Below are 21,177 nucleotides of genomic sequence, written 5' to 3'. Positions count from 1 at the left end.
CGGAGTCCCACTCTCAAACAGATAAACACGATGATTAAACCCAAAATTTCAGTGTTTTTACCACCAGGCCCTGAGACCCACTGAGCCAATCCCAAAACCAATCCAAGCTTTGCATCCCACCTCAAGGATGGTTTTTTCCCAGCAGGATTTACCTGTGTGGTGAGTCAGGATCACCTCCGGCCCCTCGGTCCTGCTGAACACAGCCCGGACACCGACGCTGTACAGGGTGTTGGGCACCAGGTGCTCAATCCGATGGGCCAACACTCTGCTGCCCAGGTACCGAGTCCTGGCAACCTGTTTTCCTGGAAAAACAGGGATATTTCACAGCCTGGAGCTCCCAAGGAAATTGCTGCACTGCTGTCCCACAGCTCTGGGGATGATCTCCATAAATAAAACCATGAAAACAAAGAGGAGGAGCCGTCACCAACAAATTTCCAGGCTGTGGGATCTCTTTTCTACCTCCAGGAGTGGGTCAGGAATTTGGGAAGATGGTTGGAATGTCCTTCCCCTGCTCACCTTTGCCTGCTCCCACGGGGCTCCAGGTGAGTTTGAATTTGGTGGCGGCAGCGGTGGCACTCCAGCCCAAGGACAGGCTGGTGCTGGTGTGGGACATCACCTTGAAGTTGGAGACAGATCCCAGAGGAGCTGCGGGATGGGGAGAACATCAGGAGCGTCCTAATTCCTGCCCAAGGGCTCGTCATTGACACAATAATGAGTCAAAATTGTATCAAAGGGTTAAAAATGGTGTTTTTTGGTTATTCTTGGTGTTTCCTCCTCCTCACCACTCCTTGAGGTCATCAAGGAGCATGTTCTGCCCAGATCCAACTCTTCCAACCCTTCCGACTCTTCCAACCCTTTCCAAACCCTTCCAACCCTTCCAAAATTTCCAACCCTTCCAACTCTTCCAAACCCTTCCAACCCTTCCAACTCTTCCCAACCCTTCCAAAATTTCCAACCCTTCCAAAATTTCCAACTCTTCCCAACCCTTCCAAAGCTTCCCAACCCTTCCAAAGCTTCCCAACCCTTCCAACTCTTCCAACCCTTTCCAAGCCCTTCCAAAATTTCCAACTCTTCCCTTCCAACCCTTCCAAACCCTTCCAATTCTTCCAAAATTTCCAACCCTTCCAACCCTTCTAATTCTTCCAACCCTTCCAACTCTTCCAACCCTTCCAAACTTGCCAAACCCTTCCAACTCTTCCAACCTTTCCAACCGTTCCAAACTTGCCAAACCCTTTCACCCCTTCCAATTCTTCCAACCCTTCCAACTCTTCCAAACCCTTCCAAACTTGCCAACTCTTCCAACCCTTCCAACTCTTCCAAACCTTTCCAACTCTTCCCAACCCTTCCAACTCTTCCAACCCTTCCAACTCTTCCAAACCTTTCCAACTCTTCCAACCCTTCCAACCTTGCCAAACCCTTCCAACCCTTCCACCCTCAACCAATCTGGGCTCTTACGACTCCAAAGCTCTTCCCAAGCCCATAGCACAGGAACAGACACACTCAGGGATACACAAGGTTGAAGCAGATACTCAGAGGTTGTGTTCTGTAGTATCTACTCCACATCCCACCTGCACTCACCCGTCCTGGCCGAGGTGGTGATCCCGGGGCCCTCCCCGGGGCCGAAGAGCACGGACAGAGAAATCAGGTACTCGGTGTCAGGGGCCAGCCCGCGGAGCCGGTGGGACGTCACCGACTTGTTGAGAGCCAGGTGACGGGGACGGTCCTTGCCAAAGAATTCTTTGGAAGAGAAAATAAAACACAAGAAGAGGAAGAGTCTGGAGAGCAGTTATGGTGTATCCTGGGAAATCCGCCGCGTTCCTGCTGCTCCAGGATAATTCAGGAGGGATTTCCTCATGGAAAGGGTGGTCAGGCATTGGCAGGGGCTGCCCAGGGAGGTTTGGAGTCCCCACACCTGAAGGTGTCCGAGGAACATCTGGATGGTGGCACTTCCATCACAAGGTGGGGATTGGGCACAGGTTGGACTTGGAGGTCTTTTCCAACCTCAGTGATGCTGGGATTCCATGTGCTCACCGGGGCATGGGAGAGTTTATTTATTTATTATATATTATAATATATATATATTATTTTTATAATAATATTATAATATTATATAATAATAATATAATAAAGTGTAATTATAATATATAAATTTAAAATAGAATTATAATATTATATTATAATATTATATAACAATGTATATTTATATCCATCTATCTATCTATATTTATATCTTTATTTAACATATTACTTATATATATTCATTTAGTTTATATATATATTTAGTTTATATATTTATTTAGTTTACATATTTATTTAGCAAGGGAGTGGTTATTTATTTTGGAATTTTAACACCTAAATCACCCAAACCAGTTGAGAGGAACTGAATCCAAACCATCTCACATCCAGGGACCACAGGAATCTGGGAACATTCCCTGTCTCCTTCCTGGGGACTCGCTCTGTGTTGGGCTGGGGCCAGGCTGGATAATCACGGCCAGGAATAACCCCTGGATTTATTCACTCTGGAATTGTGGGAGAGGCTGCTGGGAACAGTTCATGAGCTGGACATGCCCTATCCCAGCACTCCTGAGGTTCTCCTGTTCCAGGGAAAGCAGAGATGGATCTCACCTGCTGTGGGACCCCAGGCCACCCTGTACCCAGTGGCTCCTGCCACCGAATCCCAGGACACCAGGAGGCTGTTGATGGAAATCTCACTCACTTTCAGCATCTGGACAGTGCTGGATGCCACTGCAAGACAGAAAAATTGCCCAGCTCCATTGAGGTCCCAACAGCTTCAAAGACGTCCCCAAATTCCAATGATACAGAGGAGTGACACCAGCTTTGTGCCAGCACCCCCAAGTCTGCATGGACACTCACCCGTGGTGGCCTTGCCAGTCACCACCGGTCCCTCGATGTCCCCAAAGATGGGGTTGATGGTCACCGTGTGCTCCAGGCCCGGCTCCAGCCCCTGGATCATGTAGTAGCTGTAGGAGCTGCCCAGGGTCACGTCCTGGATGCTGCCCTCTGTCAAGGGAAATGGTGTCCCCTGCTCAGTCCATCTTGAGTGGGTGCAGGTGGAAATAATCCACATCCACCCGAGAAGAGCTCAGGGATCAACTCATGGATTTGCAGGGAATAAACCAGGAAAACCCCAAACTGGGCACATTGGGGTCTAGGAGTGATCCCATAAAAGGATCCCCACCCTGCCCAGACCTGGGTGACTTTGTGCTGGAGTCATCCTGCATTCCCTGCAAAGAAAAGGGAATAAACCAGGAAAACCCCAAACTGGGCACATTGGGGTCTAGGAGTGATCCCATAAAAGGATCCCCACCCTGCCCAGCCCTGGGTGACTCCGTGCTGGAGTCATCCTGCATTCCCTGCAAAGAAAAGGGAATAAACCAGGAAAACCCCAAACTGGGCATGTTCAGGTCTAGGAGTGATCCCATAAAAGGATCCCCACCCTGCCCTGCCCTGGGTGATTCTGTGCTGGAATCATCCTGCATTCCCTGCCAAGAAAAGGGAATAAACCAGGAAAAAACCCCAAACCGGGCACATTGAGCTCTGGGAGTGATCCCATAAAAGGATCCCCACCCTGCCCAGCCCTGGGTGACTCCATGCTGGAGTCATCCTGCATTCCCTGCAGAGCAAAGGGAATAAACCAGGAAAACCCCAAACCAGGCACACTGAGGTCAAGGAGTGATCCTATAAAAGGATCCATACCCTGCCCAGCCCTGGGTAACTCCATGCTGGAATCATCCTGCATTCCCTGCAGGAATTGAAGCCAGTGATCCTCCAAATCCCAGTTTTAATGTTCTTGCTGTGGGCTAAACCCAGCTCAGCTAAACGTGCCTGGCAGGAGGAGAATTAAAACCAAATTCCTGTGGATCCACCCCTGATTCCCAAGGGCAGGGAGGTGCAGGTGGGAGGATGTTGAGGAAAACCTCTAAAAGAGGGAAAATGCCTTTTCCTGTTTGGTCACTGGATGGTGCCACGTCCCCATTTTCTGTTCCAGCAGCAGCCGGAGCCCCATCTCCCTTTTTTCCACCTGCTTTCCACATCCCCCTTTTCCCCACATCCCCCATCTCCAGTTTGTGTTTATCTAATCCTGGTTTTAAAAGTCAGAGAAGGAAAACCAAACCCCTCCCTGGTGCCTGGGATGGGCTGCAGGGTCTGGATCCCATCACTACATCCCTAATCCTGGGAATGTGGGAAGAGGATCCAGAGGATGGGGCAGAGCTGCCCTTGGGATTTTTCCACCCCTGGAATTGGGGGTGAGCTGGTGGCAGGTGAAAAAGCAGCTGGAAATTCGGGGTGGAGGTGATGGGTTCTTCCTGTTCTACCTTGAGGAGGATTTGTCCCCTCAGTGTCCCCACTCCCAGCTCCATTCCCAGCTGGGATATTGGGCACAGCCTGGAGAAAAGGCTGAGTTTTGGGGTTTTCTTTCTTTTCACAAAGCCATAAAAGCTGTTTTATGTCTTCCCTGAGAAGATTTTTCCCTCCTGGCGACCTTTGGAGCTGTTCTCCCACTAATCCCCCCTCCCTTTCCTGGTGGGAGATGTCTTCTTCCATCACAACCAGCAGAGCTGAGGGAGAGGAAAATGTGGATTTTATTCACAGAGCCCAGGTGTCCTGACATCCCTGAGCCCCACAAACATCCATCTCCCAAGGCCAAAATCTGCCACCAAACTGGAATTCCTCACTCCTGCTCCCCCTCCCAGCACCAGGGAAAATATGTTTGGGTTCAGGGCAGGGGAAAAGCTCCAGCTGCAAAGGTGGATCTGTCTCTGAACTCCCAAATTTGCCTAAAAATGAGGATTCTGGGGGAGGAAGAGAGAAAAGCAAAATGAGCACAGGCACTTCCAGGCCCCAAAAATCACGTACTCAGCTGTCCCCTAAAAAAGGGGTGACCCCAAATCCTCAGGGGCTGTGGCAGCTCTGCAGGGAGGGTTTTCCCAGCTCCTCTCAGCTATTTCCAAGGCTGCTCAGGTCCAGCAAATCCATGGAATACTAATTCCACGGATATCCACCAGCCTGCTTCGTGCAGAGCCACAGCAGGAATTTTTGTGTCTGTGGCAGAGAAAACTCCACTGGTCACAGATCCCTCCAAAAAAAACCCCAAATTTCCTCTGGGAAAAGATGGAATCCAATCCAAAGGGCATCCAAAACCTTGGGAATCTCACAGCTCCCATCTCTCCATGCCCTGCTCACTGATACACACCCCCATCCCTGTCTGTACCTGCTGATGTCCAGGTGAGCCTGAATCCAATCCCTGTCTTTACCTGCTGATGTCCAGGTGAGCCTGAATCCACCCCTGTCCATACCTGCTGATGTCCAGGTGAGCCTGAATCCAATCCCTGTCTGTACCTGCTGATGTCCAGGTGAGCCTGAATCCAATCCCTGTCCATACCTGCTGAAGTCCAGGTGAGCTGAACCCACCCCTGTCCATACCTGCTGAAGTCCAGGTGAGCCTGAATCCTGAATCCACCCATGTCCATACCTGCTGATGTCCAGGTGAGCCTGAATCCTGAATTCCACCCCTGTCCATACCTGCTGAAGTCCAGGTGAGCCTGAATCCACCCCTGTCTGTACCTGCTGATGTCCAGGTGAGCCTGAATCCTGAATCCCACCCCTGTCCATACCTGCTGATGTCCAGGTGAGCCTGAATCCACCCCTGTCCATACCTGCTGAAGTCCAGGTGAGCCTGAATCCTGAATCCCACCCTGTCCACACCTGCTGATATCCAGGTGGGCCTGAATCCCACCCCTGTCTATACCTGATGTCCAGGTGAGCCTGAATCCCACCCCTGTCTGTACCTGCTGATGTCCAGGTGAGCCTGAATCCTGAATCCACCCATGTCTGTCCATACCTGCTGATGTCCAGGTGAGCCTGAATCCACCCCTGTCCATACCTGCTGATGTCCAGGTGAGCCTGAATCCTGAATCCCACCCCTGTCCATACCTGCTGATGTCCAGGTGAGCTGAATCCCACCCCTGTCCATACCTGCTGATGTCCAGGTGAGCCTGAATCCCATTTCTATCCATACCTGCAGATGTCCAGGTGAGCCTGTACCCCGTTGCTCCCCTGACAGGGCTCCACCGGGCCTGGAGCGTGTCCGTGGTCTCGTTCTGCAGCAGGAGGTTTTCCACAGGCAGGAGCTTCACTGGAAGGAGGAAAGGAAAGAAACTTTTATGAGCTTCCACTTGAAATCCCTCCATGAATGTCCCTCCAGCTCAGGTGGGTGAAGGGAACACCTGAAAGGAGGTGGCCAGGTGGGACTGGGCTCTGCTCCCACAGAATGAGGGGCAGGACAAGAGGGAACGGCCTCAAGCTGTGCCAGGGGAGGTTTGGGTTGGATATTGGGGAAAAATTCTGCATGGAAAAGGGTGGTCAGGCATTGGAAGAGTGCTGGAGTCACATCCCTGGAGAAATCCATCCTCCATCCCTGCAGGGATTTCAAAGCCATGTGGATCTGGCATTTGGAAACATGGCAGTGCTGGGAATGGTTGGATTTGGGGATCTTGGAGGGTTTTTCCAGCCTTAATGATTCCATGAGAGGGATTTCCAGGAGGCATCTCACAAATCTCACAAACCAGAGGCAGAACAGCCCAACCTGTGACTGTCCAGGACCAAACACCCCCGAGCACCAATCCTGTGAAATGTGGGTGCAGAACAGGAGGGAAAAGGATCTCCCACCTTCCCCCAAACTGCAGGATGGGGTTGAGGATGTCCATGAGGGCAGAGTTAGGACAAAACTAGGAAGGTCTTGGTGTGTGAGGGCATGTCTTGGGTTGCAATATGTAACCAAAAGTGTATATTCTATTTTCCATCTGTTGGAACTGGCTGGGGAGGTGTTTTCTTTTTCTCTTGTAGAACCCATTCCTCATAACTCTGGGGAAATCTTCTGTTAATGGGGCAGATGTTAAAACCAGGTGGGGAAGTGTTTATTTATCTTTTCCAGGCCCCTCCTCCCTGCAGGGGAATCTCCTGCCCAGGCCCATCCAGGCTCACTGCAGGGCTGATCCAATTCCATCATCCCATGGGGAGATGCTCCACCCAGGGGGAGGAGCCCAGCATTCCCAGCTGGAGAAAAGCTGAGATTTGGGACACCAGCACAGCCTGTCTGCACTGGATTCCCAGAGGAAAAGCAGAGCCAGCTCAGCCCCACTGGAGCTTCAGAGGGAAACTTCACCCTCCTGCAGGATCATTGCTCCACCAGAACCACAGCTGGCCCTGCAGGAGGGCTGGATTGACCAATAGGGGCTCAGGTTGTGTTAGGGGTTTTTTTTGTACTACTGCATTTTTATTTTAATATTCCTAATAAATAACTGTCATTCCTATTCCCATATCTTTGCCTGAAAGCCCCTTTAATTTCAAAATTATAATAACTTGGAGAGAGGAAACTTTACATTCTCCATTCTCCAATCTGTCACTGCAGGAGGACTGGATTGTGCTGCTCCCAACACCCTGAACCAACAGGGTTGTGTTCTGACCCTGTCAAGGTTGGTTTTTTTTTTTTTTTTTTTTTTTTTTTTTTTTTTTTTTGTATTACTACCTTTGTATTTTTAATATTCCTAGTAAAAACCTGTTATTTCTATCCCCATATCTTTGCCTGAAATCCCTCTGAATTGCAAAATAACAATAATTTGGATGGAGGGGTTTACATTCCCCATTCCAAGGGAAGCTCCAGCTTTCCCCTGTCTTCCCAAACCTGGACAGGACACCAACCCTGGGGACAAAAGTGACCAACCACGGGCTCACAGCTCTTACATGTCCTCCCCAGGGCAGCCACGGGCTGGCTGGGGCCCTCAGGGTACACAGCATAGATGCTGATGCTGTATTCCCTGTCCTCCTGCAGGTTTTCCAGCAGGTGGGAAGAGACGTCGCCCCGCAGGATCTGCTCCAGGGTCATCCCGGGCTTGTTGGCTGAAAAATCAAGGAGAAAAGGGATGGTGAAGCTTTTCCATGAGGCTGAATCCCACCACAGGGAGGTATTGACACCATGGAGGTGGATCAGGAATGTGGTTGGAGTCTCCCAATCCATTTGGTGTCGCTTGGAATTCTGGCTGTGCTGTCCCAGCCCTTGGATCCCACAGAGAGGATCCCAAAGGCTCAAACTCATCCCAAATCCCCACCAGAGCAGGCACTGGAGTGGGGAAAAACATCAGGATGTGCCAGGGCAAATAAAAAAAGTCACAGCATCACCTTCAACTTGTTCTTCCAAGGAAAAGTCCTTTCCAAGGACTCTCCTCCATCCTGGATAAACAACAATATTTGGAAAAGTCTATCCTGGACTCTTTACAGAGTCATGCCCTGGCACATTCCCTGTCCTTGGATCACTGCTCCTTTTAAACCAAACACCAAGAAAAAAAATAATAAAAAATTGATTAAAATTAACAAAATTAATTAAAAATCAATAAAACTCACCCCTGGGGATGTAGATCTTGTAGCCCTCCAGTTTGCCCAGGGGAGGTGTCCAAGCCACCTTCAGGCTGAAAAGTCCTTCCTCTATCACACGGAAATTGGTGACTGGAGGCACAGGAGCTTTGGGGAGACAAAAATAGGGCAGAAAGTGCTGGAATAATGGAAAAGATCCTTGGAAAAATCTTTAGTCTTCAGGGATAGAGAGACACAAAGAGGAGAAGCACCAACTCTCCCTCAGCTGATCCTTAAAACCAATAAATCCCTTTCTACCAACCCTTTTTCCATTTGAAAATAGGGATAAAACATCCCAAGGCAGAAATTTTGGGAGTTTTCTCTGGGAATGGTGTTGGGATCTGAAATATCTTGTTAGAAATAGAGGAAATTTACCCTGGGTGTTGCTATAGGACATAAAAAAAAAATGACATGCATGCAGTCAGGTCATCAGGGCAAAAAGAGGGAAGTTTATTTTCCTACTTTGATTTTTATAGATTTTGGACAATGATCAGGGATTGGAGGATGAGTCTGCCACCTTTCCAACTCCACTGGTCAAACTAGAAGTCCATCAATTGAGGAATGTAAACATCACTTCATTTACATGAAAATCTGTGAGAAACTCCACTACAAAAATTCAAACATCAGAAGGCTGAAAAAGACCAGGGCGACACCTGGGCAGGGGAAATTCTGCAGTTCTTGCAGGCTGAGGAATCAAAGCCATGAATCAAAGCCTGCTTTGCTCCCACGGCCACAATTCCAAGAGAGAAGAGCCCGTTTGGATCCAGCCAGCCATGGCAGAAGGATTTATAGCTCCTGCCTCTGGCTTCGTGTTGGGGATAATAAGAGGAGAGATCAAACGGCTTTATTTCCACCCATAAAGACATTCCATCTTCTTCCTGGCAAGTACGGATGAGTCAAACCTCATTGAGGAGCTTTATTTATTCATCCTGTCAGGGATCTTTCCTCAAGAAGACAAACAATTCCAGAACCTTGCAGGGAGGGGTGGTGGGGGAGAGGAACAAAAGGCAGGGAAAAGAAAGGAAAAAATTCTTTACAAAACTCAAAGTCACCCCTTGAGGGTCAGCAAAAGAGATTTGTCCCTGGACATTGGTCTGGGTGAGTGACATCAATCTCTCCTTCAATAATTGGGATTTTTTTTTTCCTAATTTTATTACAATTATTTTAACATAATTAATTTAATATAATTACTATAGTATAATTACTTTGATAAAGTGCACGGTTCCATCCTACCCTGGTAGTTTTAGCTTCTCCACTGTCTAGTAAATAATTCTGATTAAGATATTTTTATCTACTCATTTATCATAAGAAAGAATTAATTTTAATATAAATCTATGTGGTTTGCCATCTTTAATCCTTGGACAAAGGTTCAGCCACACCTCTGTAATTCCTTAGATTTAATCCATTGACAATCCGGGGTTGGGATGGATCCAGCCCCATCCAGGCTCCTCTTGGAGGAGTTTGGAAAGACAAGGAGTCCTTCCTGCACCTCGAGACTCAATGGGAGCTTCTCTAATAAACTTTGAAGCTCCAAACCCATGCCACCATCCTTCCATCCATCCATCCATCCATCCATCCATCCATCCATCCATCCATCCATCCATCCCACCATCCATCATTCATCCATACCACCATTCCACCATCCATCCGTCCATCCATCCATCCATCATCCCTCCCTTCATCCATCATCCCTCCATCCGTCCATCCGTCCATCCCTCCATCCCATCATTCCACCATCCATCTGTCCATCCATCAATCCATCATCCGTCCATCTGTCCATCCATCCATCATCCCTCCCTCCGTCCATCCATCCCTCCCTCCCTCATCTATCCATTCCTCCCTCTCTCCATCATCCATCCCTCATCCATCTGTCCATCCATCATCCATCCATCCATCCTCCGTCCATCCATCCCACTCTCCATCCATTCCTCCCTCTCTCCATCATCCATCCCTCATCCATTTGTCCATCCATCCACCATCCATCCATCATCCATCTGTCCATCTATGAATCCAGCTATCCATCCTTCCTCCAGCCATCCATCCATCCTTCATCCATCCATCCATCATCCATTATCCATCCATCATCCATCCCTCCATCTATTCTCCATCCATCCTTCATCCATCCATCTATCCTCCATCCATCCAGCCATCCATCCTTCATCCATTATCCAGCCATCATCCAGCCATCCATCCTCTATCTATCTATCATCTATCTATCTATCTATCTATCTATCTATCTATCTATCTATCCTCCATCCATCCATCATCCATCCCTCCATCCATCCATCCCTCTCTCCATCCCTCCCTCCCTCCCTCCCTCCCTCCCTTTACTCTCCAGCTTTGTTGTGGGTGTTTTCCTCAGGGATGCCCCGGGGGACACTCACTTGTTTTCCCTTTGGTGGCTGCCGGCTCCCCGAGGGCCCCTCCGTACCTGGCCCTCACCGTCAGCACGTATTTGGTGCTGGGCCTCAGACCTGTCACCAGCACCGTGGTCGTGTCCCCATCCACCTCCACCTGTCACACACGGGGGGACAAGGGACACTGTTACACCACCACAGCACAACATTCCACACCTGCTCAAGGTGACTTCCACGAGCAGGAACCTCTTAAAACCCTCACCCAGATGTGGTCCTCAAAATTGTGGAACAACCCATGGAATAGCCCATGGAATAGCCCAGGAAATAAAACATTAGTGAGTGCATAAAGGGTAAAGGTGATCTCAAAATCCTTCAAAGAAAATGAAGCAAAAACAACCAAGAAAGTTTCCTTTCAAGCTCAGAGAAGGAAATTTTGATCTACCCTGAGGGCAAGAGATGGAAACAGAACTTCAGGATCTCATAATAGCAGGGAAAACACAAAAACTGCCAAGGATGATCATTCCAGTTAAATACAATTTTAATAATTAATACAATTAATATTCTTCACCTTAATAATTTAAGCTTTCATAGCTTTGTTCTATTATTAGGAATCAAAGCTTTTAGGGCAAATATCTTCCACCCTTCAGTCTTACTCTCAAACTTTGTGCGGTGTGGGATGAGCTGGGGCACACAGCAGCATCCCTCACACAAGGACATGGAAAATCCCAAAATCCACAGAGTTTTTACCAAAATTCTGGCAGCAGGAAGAGCAGGAGATGCTGCCAAGGATGGGATTGAGTGGTGGCATCACAAAGATAAGGTGAGGAAGGATTGGATATTGGGAAGATTGGGTGCCACCTCCTAACCAAGAGTGACCCCACAACATCGGGAAAATGAAACCCAACACTGGGAATTGTAACTGGTGGATCCCATGGTGGATCCACACCCATGGTGGATCTACAGATTCACTGCAACCCTCAGGAATTTCTGCCAGTCCTGCTGTCACTGGGATGGCTGAGGGACGTGGTGTCACCTCCTAACCGGGCTGTGCTCTCAACTCGGATTGAAACACAACTTTGGGAACTGAACCCCAACACTGGGAACTGAAACTGGCAGATCCCAATGGTGGATCCACAGCTTCACTTCAACCCTCAGGAATTTCTGCCAGTCCTGCTGTCACTGGGATGGCTGAGGGATGTGGTGTCACCTCCTAACCCAGCTGTGCCCTCAATATGGAACGAACCCCCAACACTGGGAAACTCAACTTTAGGAACTGAAACCCAACACTGGGAACTGAAACCCAACACTGGGAACTGAAACCCAACACTGGGAACTGAAACTGGCGGATCCCATGGTGGATCCACAGCTTCACTTCAACCCTCAGGAATTCCTGCCAATCCTGCTGTCCCTGGGAAGGCTGAGGGATGTGCTATGAGCTCCTTACCAGGCTGTGCCCTCACCACGGGATGAATCCCAACATTGAGAAACTAAACTTTGGGGACTGAACCCCAACACTGGGAAGTGAAACTGGCAGATCCCAATGGTGGATCCACAGCTTCACTTCAACCCTCAGGAATTCCTGCCAATCCTGCTGTGCCTGGGATGGCTGAGGGATGTGGTGTGACCTCCTAACCCAGCTGTGCCCTCAACATGGGATGAACCCCCAACACTGGGAAACTCAACTTTAGGAACTGAAACCCAACACTGAGAACTGAAACCCAACACTGGGAACTGAAACCCAACACTGGGAACTGAAACTGGCAGATCCCAATGGTGGATCCACAGCTTCACTTCAACCCTCAGGAATTCCTGCCAATCCTGCTGTCCCTGGGATGGCTGAGGGACGTGGTGTGACCTCCTAACCCAGCTGTGCCCTCAACATGGGATGAACCCCCAACACTGGGAAACTCAACTTTAGGAACTGAAACCCAACACTGGGAACTGAAACTGGCGGATCCCATGGTGGATCTACAGCTTCACTTCAACCCTCAGGAATTCCTGCCAATCCTGCTGTCCCTGGGAAGGCTGAGGGATGTGGTATGAGCTCCTTACCAGGCTGTGCCCTCAACACGGGATGAATCCCAACATTGAGAAACTCAACTTTGGGAACTGAAACCCAACACTGGGAAGTGAAACTGGCAGATCCCAATGGTGGATCCACAGCTTCACTTCAACCCTTAGGAATTCCTGCCAATCCTGCTGTGCCTGGGATGGCTGAGGGATGTGGTGTGACCTCCTAACCCAGCTGTGCCCTCAACATGGGATGACCCTCCAATATTGGGGACTGAACCCCAACTGGTGCCCTGGAAAACGGGAACGTGGCCCCACCTGGCGCTGCTGCTCCGGCTCCGGCTGCCCCGGTGGCAGCGAGGGGTGGACGTGGACACTGTACCCTGTCACCCTGCCCGTGGCTGCCACCCAGGAGAGCCTCAGGGAGCTGTGGCTGTGCTCGCTGACACGCAGCTCCCGAGGGCCCAGGATCTGCTCAGCTGCAAAAAACATAAAGGGAAGAGTTTGGATTGGAAGTTCATGGATGGAGTCAACAAATTCTATACAAAGAAAACCGTGGGTTTTGCCCAGGTTGGGATCACAGGGACACTTGGGATCTGTTGCCAGACAGGAGATGCTCCAGCAGAATTTTTTTTTTTTTTTTCCTTTTTTTTTTTTTTTTTTTTTTTTTTGCCAGCACAAAGCAGGAAACCAAAATTGGTTCTGGTTACGTTTCCCTAGTGAAGTCCCAGTTAATGCACGGGGCAGCAGCTCCTCCCTGCCCTTCTCCTTCCCGACACTGGAGAAACCTGCCAGGAAGCTTGGACGCCCCATGGAATGACACAGGAAGCCTGGATTTTCCACGGAATGTCACAGGAAGCCCTGAAGTGCTGCAGAACCGCAGAAGAAGCCAATAAAATAAAATAAAATTAAAAAAAAAAATAAAAAAAAGACCCTTTAAAGTCTCAGGTGATAATTCTCCCCATTTCTACCCCAAGCTTTTAACTCAGCCTCTCATGAGCTCGTGAGCCAAGAAGGGGCAGGAATTCAGTGCTATCACCTCTGGAGTCACTGCAGTGGTGGGATCTGTTTGAGGAGAGGTCTGGATCTCTTTGGAAACCTCTTTGGAGATCCCTTTGACTGCTCTTTGCATCTTCAGCAGGTAATAAAGTTCTTCCCCAGACCCCAAGCTGTGCTGCCAGAATTCCCTGTGACAATCCCACAGTGTAACACCCCAAGGAACAGAAATTCTGCTCCATCCCATTGTTTGGTCCAGCATCAAACTTTCCCAGGATCTGGGAATTCTAAACAAACCATGGAGAGGCAGAAAAAACCACCCAGGAGCACCATCCCAAAGCAGGAGCTGCTCCATGAACTTGTTGCTCCTCTCGGATCACCCAACCCCTCAAACTCCCTCAGAGGGATGAGGGAAGTTCATCCCCATGGAAACACATCCAGAAACTGTTTTGAGCAGATGGAAAACGGGATCAAAGGAAAGCCCTGGACACACCTTGCAGCCTCTGCTTGACGGGACGTGGTGGCTCCGAGGCGGTGAAGCAAAGCCTCCGGGAGAGTTTGAGAGCCACCTTTGGGAGCAGCTGGAAATCCTCCACGTAAAGAAGGTGCTCTGCAGCGGGATCTGAAGCAATCCTGCCCAACTCCTTCTTGTCAGCGTCTTTGATCCCTTAGGGGAGGGAAAAAGCAGGAAAAGAGGACATCAGACACCATCCATGGGGCAGGGCAGGCTTGGGAAAGGGGGAAGAATGTGCTGGGCTTTGGGTTTGACACCAGGTTTGGGTGTCCAAGGAAAAGGAGGGAATGAGGAATGGAGTCTCAAGCTGGATGGGAGAAGCAGAGGAAGCCTCTTCCACCAGGGAAAAGATGTCAGGGTTTCTCCAGTGGTGTCACAGAGATTGTTTCAGTGCTGCTAATGGGCTGAGAGGTGGAAAAAAAGGGAACAGGGCAGCACATTGTCCTTCCCATTGGACATAGAGACATTCCTGTGCTCAGCAGACAAAGGGATTTTGGGAAGCTGTTTGAAAATTCCAGGGTGTTCCTGTGGCTGAACAAAAAAAAAAAGAGGGAACAATCCAGCCAACCAACCAATCCTTCCCCAATTTTTCCCCAATTTCTGTCATTCCCTGAAATATTTGGAGAAGGGAAGGGATTTGACTGGTGGAATTTCACTCTTGGGGATGGCAGGGAGGGAGTGGAACCTTTCCTTGCTCATGGGATTATTCTGAAGGACATTTTTTGAGTCAGTCTCTGAACAACATTAAGAGAAACCTTCAGAAGCAAAAGCATTTTTTTTTTTTAAATGTCACATCAAAACATTTTGACTTTTACGGAACCATTTAATCGACTCCTTCTGAATTCCCAAGTGGCTTTGACAGGTACAAAACCACCGATTCCCACTGAATAAATCAGTTATTAGCTACAATAAAAATATCCAATTTTCCTGGACTTGGTGTGGTTTCCAAAGCTTGGGGATGAGAGCAGTTTTTAGGAAGGGGGTGCTGTGAAAATCAGGAATGTTGCTCAGGGAGAAGAAGGAGGGTTGGTCACACAGAGGGATTTGTGGCCACACGTACCCACAGCAAACACTGTCACCCCCCCATCCTGCAGGATCTGAGCTCCCTCTTCCACAGAATCGCTGGATTTGCCATCTGTGATCAGAACCACCACCTGCAGGAGTTGGGAGAAGAGAAGAAATGGGATGTCTTGGGTTATGCAAAAAAAAAAAAAAAAAAAAAAAAAAAAAAAATTATTCTGTTCCATGTGTTGAAACCAATTGGGGAGGTGTTTTCTTTATCTATTCCATGACCCATCCTTGATAACTCCAGGGGGATCTTCTGTTCATGGCCCACTTAAAACCAGCTGGAAAAGCGTTTATTTATCCTTTCCACCCCTATTCTCCCTGCAGGGGAATCTCCTGCCCAGGCCCATCCAGGCTCACTGCAGGGCTGATCCAATTCCACCATCCCATGGGGAGATGCTCCACCCAGGGGGAGGAGCCCAGCATTCCCAGCTGGAGAAAAGCTGAGATTTGGGACACCAGCACAGCCTGTCTGCACTGGATTCCCAGAGGAAAAGCAGAGCCAGCTCAGCCCCACTGGAGCTTCAGAGGGAAACTTCACCCTCCTGCAGGATCATTGCTCCACCAGAACCACAGCTGGCCCTGCAGGAGGGCTGGATTGACCAATAGGGGGTCAGACTCTGTCAGTGTTTTTAGGATTTTTGTTTGGTTGGTTGGTTGTTTTTTCATACTCTACATTTGTATTTTTAATAGTAATTTTTATTATTAAATTTTAAAATTTGAAAATTTATTTTAATATTTAAAAATTTTAATATTCCTAGTTATTTGTATTCCCATATTTTTGCCTGAACAGCCCCTTAATTCCAAAATAATTATAATTTGGAGGGAGGGGAGGTTTTACACTCTCCATTCCAAGAGAAGCTCCAAGCTTTCCCTGGCAGACACTTTTCTTTCCAAACCAAAACAATCATGGAGCAACGGGACAAACTGGGAATGGCTTCCCACTGCCACAGGGCAGGGCTGGATGGGAGATTGGGAATTGGGAATTCCTGCCTGGGCTGGAATTGCCAGAGAATCCCTGGAATGTCCAAGGCCAGGCTGGACATTGGAGCAGCCTGGGACAGTGGGAGGTGTCCCTGCCATGGCACAGGGGTGGCACTGGGTGATCTTTAAGTTCCCATCCAACCCAAAAAATTCCAGGATTCTGGGATGACCCAGCTGCTCCCACCTCAGGATCTCACCCACCTTTGCTGCCTCCTCTCTCAGGGTGTCCTGGTGGGACAAAACCTGAGCTGCAAAAGCCAGGGCTGAGCCTGTTTGGAGGCTGCTGCCTTTGAAGGAGAGATCCTGAACTGCATCCAGCATTTCTTTCATGGTCCTGTAATCCGTGAGCTCAATGCTCATCCTGGGAATAAAAACAAATGGGGGAATAAAGAGAAATGGGGGAATAAAGAGAAATGGGGGAATTAAGAGCAAGGGATGCACTGAAAATGACCACAACCAGAAATAATGTTGACATTTCATTTTCCAGTTGCCCAGAGAAGCTGCCCCTGGATCCCTGGAAGTGTCCAAGGTCAGGCTTGGAGCACCCTGGGATAGTGGGAGGTGTCCCTGCCCATGGAAGTTGGAATTAAATTGGTCTTTAAGGTCCCTTTCCCACCCAAACCTTTCCATGGATTTAATTCATGCCAAGAAATTCTCTTCACAGCGGGCAGGGAATGAACCTCAGGCCGTGGTCCCAAAACCCAGGATCTAAAATTTGCAATTTGAATGCTAAACCCATCCCTCCTGCCCTGAAATGATTCCCTGTGGCTCGAGCCCCTCTGGATGACCCTGCTGAGGTTCAGACCTTCCCCAAGAAGAGCTGTAGCAGCTCTTCATCCCTGAGCCGGATCCCAGGAATCCAGGATGGTCAAACCCACCTTGGTGTCTCCCCATAGAGAGCCAGGCCCAGCTGGACGTTTCCTCTTCCCATTTCTGCCTTCTCAAAGGATCTGGCCGCGGTCCCGATGAAATCCCGGAGCAGCCGGGAGCTCTCCTGCCCCGCCTGCCCCACCAGGAACAGGACCTGGGCCACCTCTGCTGTCCTGCAGGCTGGGGGACAACAACAGGGACACAGGGAGGCTCATCCCACACCGTGGAATGAGGGAAAACTCATTTTTGGATCCAGCCCCTCATCCCCAAAACTCTGTGGGTTTGCACAGAGCCAGGGAGGTGAATCCTTGTGCCATCCCAACTCCCTAAAAAAGCAGGAGAAGGATTCCTTGAGGTTTTTCCTCTCCCAGTTCCTGTGTTCCTGCTGGCTGGAACCAGAGGAGGAATTCAGAGGTGGAATCAAGATTTGGGATTTTTTTTCCCCACTTTGGGATTTGGGATTTTTTTTTTCCCCACTTTGGTATTTGTTTTTTTCCCACTTTGGGATTTGGGATTTCTTTTTTCTTCCCATTTTCCCCTGGAGCAGAGGCAGGGCACTGAGATTTATTTCTCCATAAATCTCAGAATTCATTCCCTGATTTCCTCTGTTTTCCAGATGATCCCAAACTAAGGGTCCCAAAAGCTCTTTGTGGGTTTGCACAGAGCCAGGGAGGTGAATCCTTGTGCCATCCCAACTCCCTAAAAAAGCAGGAGAAGGATTCAAGGCTTCCATGAGGTTTTTCCTCTCCCAGTTCCTGTGTTCCTGGTGGCTGGAACCAGAGGAGGAATCAGGATTTGGGATTTGGTTTTTTCCCACTTTGGGATTTGGGATTTGTTTTTTCTTCCCACTTTCCCCTGGAGCAGAGGCAGGGCACTGAGATTTATTTCTCCATAAATCCCAGAATTCCTCTGTTTTCCAGATGATCCCAAACTAAGGGTCCCAAAAGGTCTTTGTGGGTTTGCACAGAGCCAGGGAGGTGAATCCTTGTGCCATCCCAACTCCCTAAAAAAGCAGGAGAAGGATTCCTTGAGGGTTTTTCCTCTCCCATTTCCTGTGTTCCTGGTGGCTGGAACCAGAGGAGGAATCAGGATTTGGGATTTGTTTTTATCCCCTTTCTCCCCATTTTCCTCTGGAGCAGAGGCAGGGCACTGAGATTTATTTCTCCATAAATCCCCAAATCCCTCTGTTATCCAGATGATCCCAAACTAAGAGTCCTAAAAACTTTGTGGGTTTGCATGGAGCCAGGGAGGTGAATCTTTGTGCCATCCCAAATCCCTAAAAAAAGCAGAAGGATTCCTTGAGGTTTTTTCCTCTCCCAGTTCCTGTGTTCCTGGTGGCTGGAACCAGAGGAGGAATCAGGATTTGGGATTTGTTTTTATTCCTTTTCTCCCCACTTTCCTCTGGAGCAGAGCCCTGATTTTTCCATAAATCTCAGAATTTATTCCCTGAATTCCTCTGTTTTCCAGATGATCCCACACTAAGAAGATCCCATGCAGGAAATTAAGGGAAATTAAGCTCCACCCCTACAAATCCATGAGTGGATCCACGCCAGGGACAGGAAAACCTGCTTGGAAAAGAGATTTTCCTCCCCAGAGTGACCCAGGTGCCACTTGTCACTGACCTTCATGGACAGCCCCAGCTCGGAGCGGCCCCGTGGCCACCACCAGGATGAGGATCTGGACACACAACATTTCCCTTGGGAAGCAGCTCCTGGAGATTCCTGGGAGTCAGGACAGAGCCTGGAGAGTCCCTGACCTGCAGGAGGGAAACAGTTGGAGATGGAGTCACCTCAGGGTGATGCTCTCACCCACCCTCACCACCAAGAAAATTTTTATTCTGGATAAAAAGGCTCCTTTTGGCTTGGAAAATTTGGATTAAAAATCCATAAATCTTTGAATTCCTTAATTTCTTTGCTAATACTGAGAGTTTCAGCTTTGCCTCCCCACGTGGGAATATTGGTGGTGGAATAAATACAACAAGAACTTCCCACTTCCATTAATCCTGGAGAAAAAAGCCAGGAAAATCAGGAATCATCTGCATCCAACCCTGTTCTCCAGGCTCAAAAATCCAGGATGAAATTCCTGGAGGATCCAGCCCACTGTGCCAGAGGAGTCTGGAATTCTGGGTTATTGCTGATGGTTTAATCACTCCCCAAAATTCAAAATTCCCCCTCTGGAAAACAGGGAATTCTCCCTTTGGAGCAGAAGTGGTGCTGCCAAAAGGAATTTTATTTTTATTATTATTATTATTTTTTTTTTTTAAATTTTTATTTTATTTTATTTTTTAATGGGCAACCAAAAGTTCTTCTATGGATTCAGGGGGGGGGGGAAAATTAAATAAAATTTAATTTTGAGTGGCTTCATCCAGCTTTGCTCTTTTCCAGAGATTCCATTCCAATTAAAACCAGGAATTAATGAGAATAAGGAGTCCCTCCCTCTAAGATTCCTGTGACAAGGAAATGTTCCCAAGGAGTTTGGGATGGAGGATTTTTATCCTGGAAGCATCCAGGGAAAAGCAGGAAAACACCTGGAAAATCTTGGGAATGACATCCAGACCCTCCTCTCCTTTTTCCTGCTCCCAACAAATCCAATTTTCACAATAAAAAACACCTTTTTAATGTTAAATTTTGAGGCTTTTCCAAGCAGAAAATTCCATTGGGGTGTTTTTTTTGGGAAGAGAATCTCCAAGGCAGAACTTTCCTCCCTCTCCAAAAAGCACAATTTGAGGGGAAAAAAAAAAAAAAAAGTTTGGTGCCCATCCCTGAGCTCCAATTCCTGAACAAAACAAAACAAAAAACCAAAAAAAAAAAAAAAAAAAAAAAAAAAAAAAAAAAAAAAAAAAAAAAAAAATCATCCCAGGAGAGAAGGGAAGGTTTGGGGTGGGTGACTCCAAAGAGGAATTTTTTTGAGGAATCACTGCTCATCAGATGGATTCATGGAATAAAGAATGGGATATTTGCATTAATAAATGGGGCACTAATTTATTCCTGTTTTCCCTTAAAAAAGGTGGAATGGGATTATACATCCCCAAAAAATGGGATAATCTCCCAGGGGAAGAAGGAGAGGCCAAAGAGAGGTGGGGATTTGTGAGAAAATTGTTGAATTTCAAGGAGGTGGGGGTTAAAATAAAGGAGGAAAAAGGGTTTGGAAAGTGATGTTCCTCATCCAGAACTGCTGCCTCCTCCTCTTCATCTTCCCCCATCAGGAGCTGCTCCCTCCTCATCCTCCCCTTTGGAAGCTGCTGCCTCCTCATCCTCCTCATCTTCTTCATCCTCTTCCCTGGGAGCTGCTGCCTCCTCATCCTCTTCCTCCTCAGGAGCTGCTCCCTCCTCACCTTCCTCTTCCTCCTCACCTTCCCCATCAGGAGCTGCTGCCTCCTCATCCTCTTCTTCCTCAGGAGCTGCTCCCTCCTCACCTTCCTCTTCCTCCTCACGCTCCCCCATCAGGAGCTGCTGCCTCCTCATCCTCCTCTTCCTCCTCATTTTCCTCATCTGGAGCTGCTGCTCCTGATCTTCCTCATCCTCCCCTTTGGGAGCTGCTGCTCCTCTTCCTCCTCATCTTCTTCATCCTCTTCTCTGGGAGCTGCTGCCTCCTCATCCTCCCCTTCCTCCTCATTTTCCTCATCCGGAACTGCTGCCTCCTGATCTTCCTCATCCTCCCCTTTGGGAGCTGCTGCCTCCTCATCCTCCTTTATCCTTTTCACCTGGAACTGCTGCCTCCTCTTCATCTTCCCCATCAGAAGGTGCTGCCTCCTCATCCTCCTCATTTTCCTCATCTGGAACTGCTGCCTCCTCATCCTCCTCTTCCTCAGGAGCTGCTCCCTCCTCACCTTCCTCTTCCTCCTCACCCTGCCCTATCAGGAGATGCTCCCTCCTTGTCCTCCTCTCCCTCCTTATCCTCCTCTTCCTCCTCATTTTCCTCATCTGGAGCTGCTGCCTCCTGATCTTCCTC

At 48.6% G+C, this 21,177-nt stretch overlaps 1 protein-coding gene across 1 annotated transcript in view; it reads right to left on the bottom strand.

The window, feature by feature from the left end:
- The window catches only part of LOC310909073 (uncharacterized protein), a gene marked incomplete at both ends in the record, with an annotated part of 115,572 nt that extends 94,882 nt beyond the window's left edge, over positions 1-20,690 (bottom strand). The window contains 15 exons of the mRNA XM_083860636.1: positions 153-302; positions 517-645; positions 1,579-1,737; positions 2,626-2,745; positions 2,875-3,021; positions 6,041-6,157; positions 7,765-7,920; positions 8,422-8,538; positions 10,815-10,944; positions 13,116-13,276; positions 14,287-14,460; positions 15,368-15,461; positions 16,558-16,717; positions 17,235-17,406; positions 20,642-20,690. Of these exons, the coding sequence (XP_083716762.1) occupies positions 153-302; positions 517-645; positions 1,579-1,737; positions 2,626-2,745; positions 2,875-3,021; positions 6,041-6,157; positions 7,765-7,920; positions 8,422-8,538; positions 10,815-10,944; positions 13,116-13,276; positions 14,287-14,460; positions 15,368-15,461; positions 16,558-16,717; positions 17,235-17,406; positions 20,642-20,690 (2,035 nt within the window). The remainder of the gene's footprint in view (positions 1-152; positions 303-516; positions 646-1,578; positions 1,738-2,625; positions 2,746-2,874; positions 3,022-6,040; positions 6,158-7,764; positions 7,921-8,421; positions 8,539-10,814; positions 10,945-13,115; positions 13,277-14,286; positions 14,461-15,367; positions 15,462-16,557; positions 16,718-17,234; positions 17,407-20,641) is intronic.
- Positions 20,691-21,177: the final 487 nt, after the last annotated feature.

This window comes from Zosterops lateralis (assembly GCF_965231275.1).
Source record: "Zosterops lateralis genome assembly, chromosome: 4".
Taxonomy (NCBI): Eukaryota; Metazoa; Chordata; class Aves; order Passeriformes; family Zosteropidae; genus Zosterops; species Zosterops lateralis.
The sequence above is the reverse complement of the archived record's forward strand: the minus strand, read 5'-3'. Positions and strand labels throughout refer to the sequence as shown.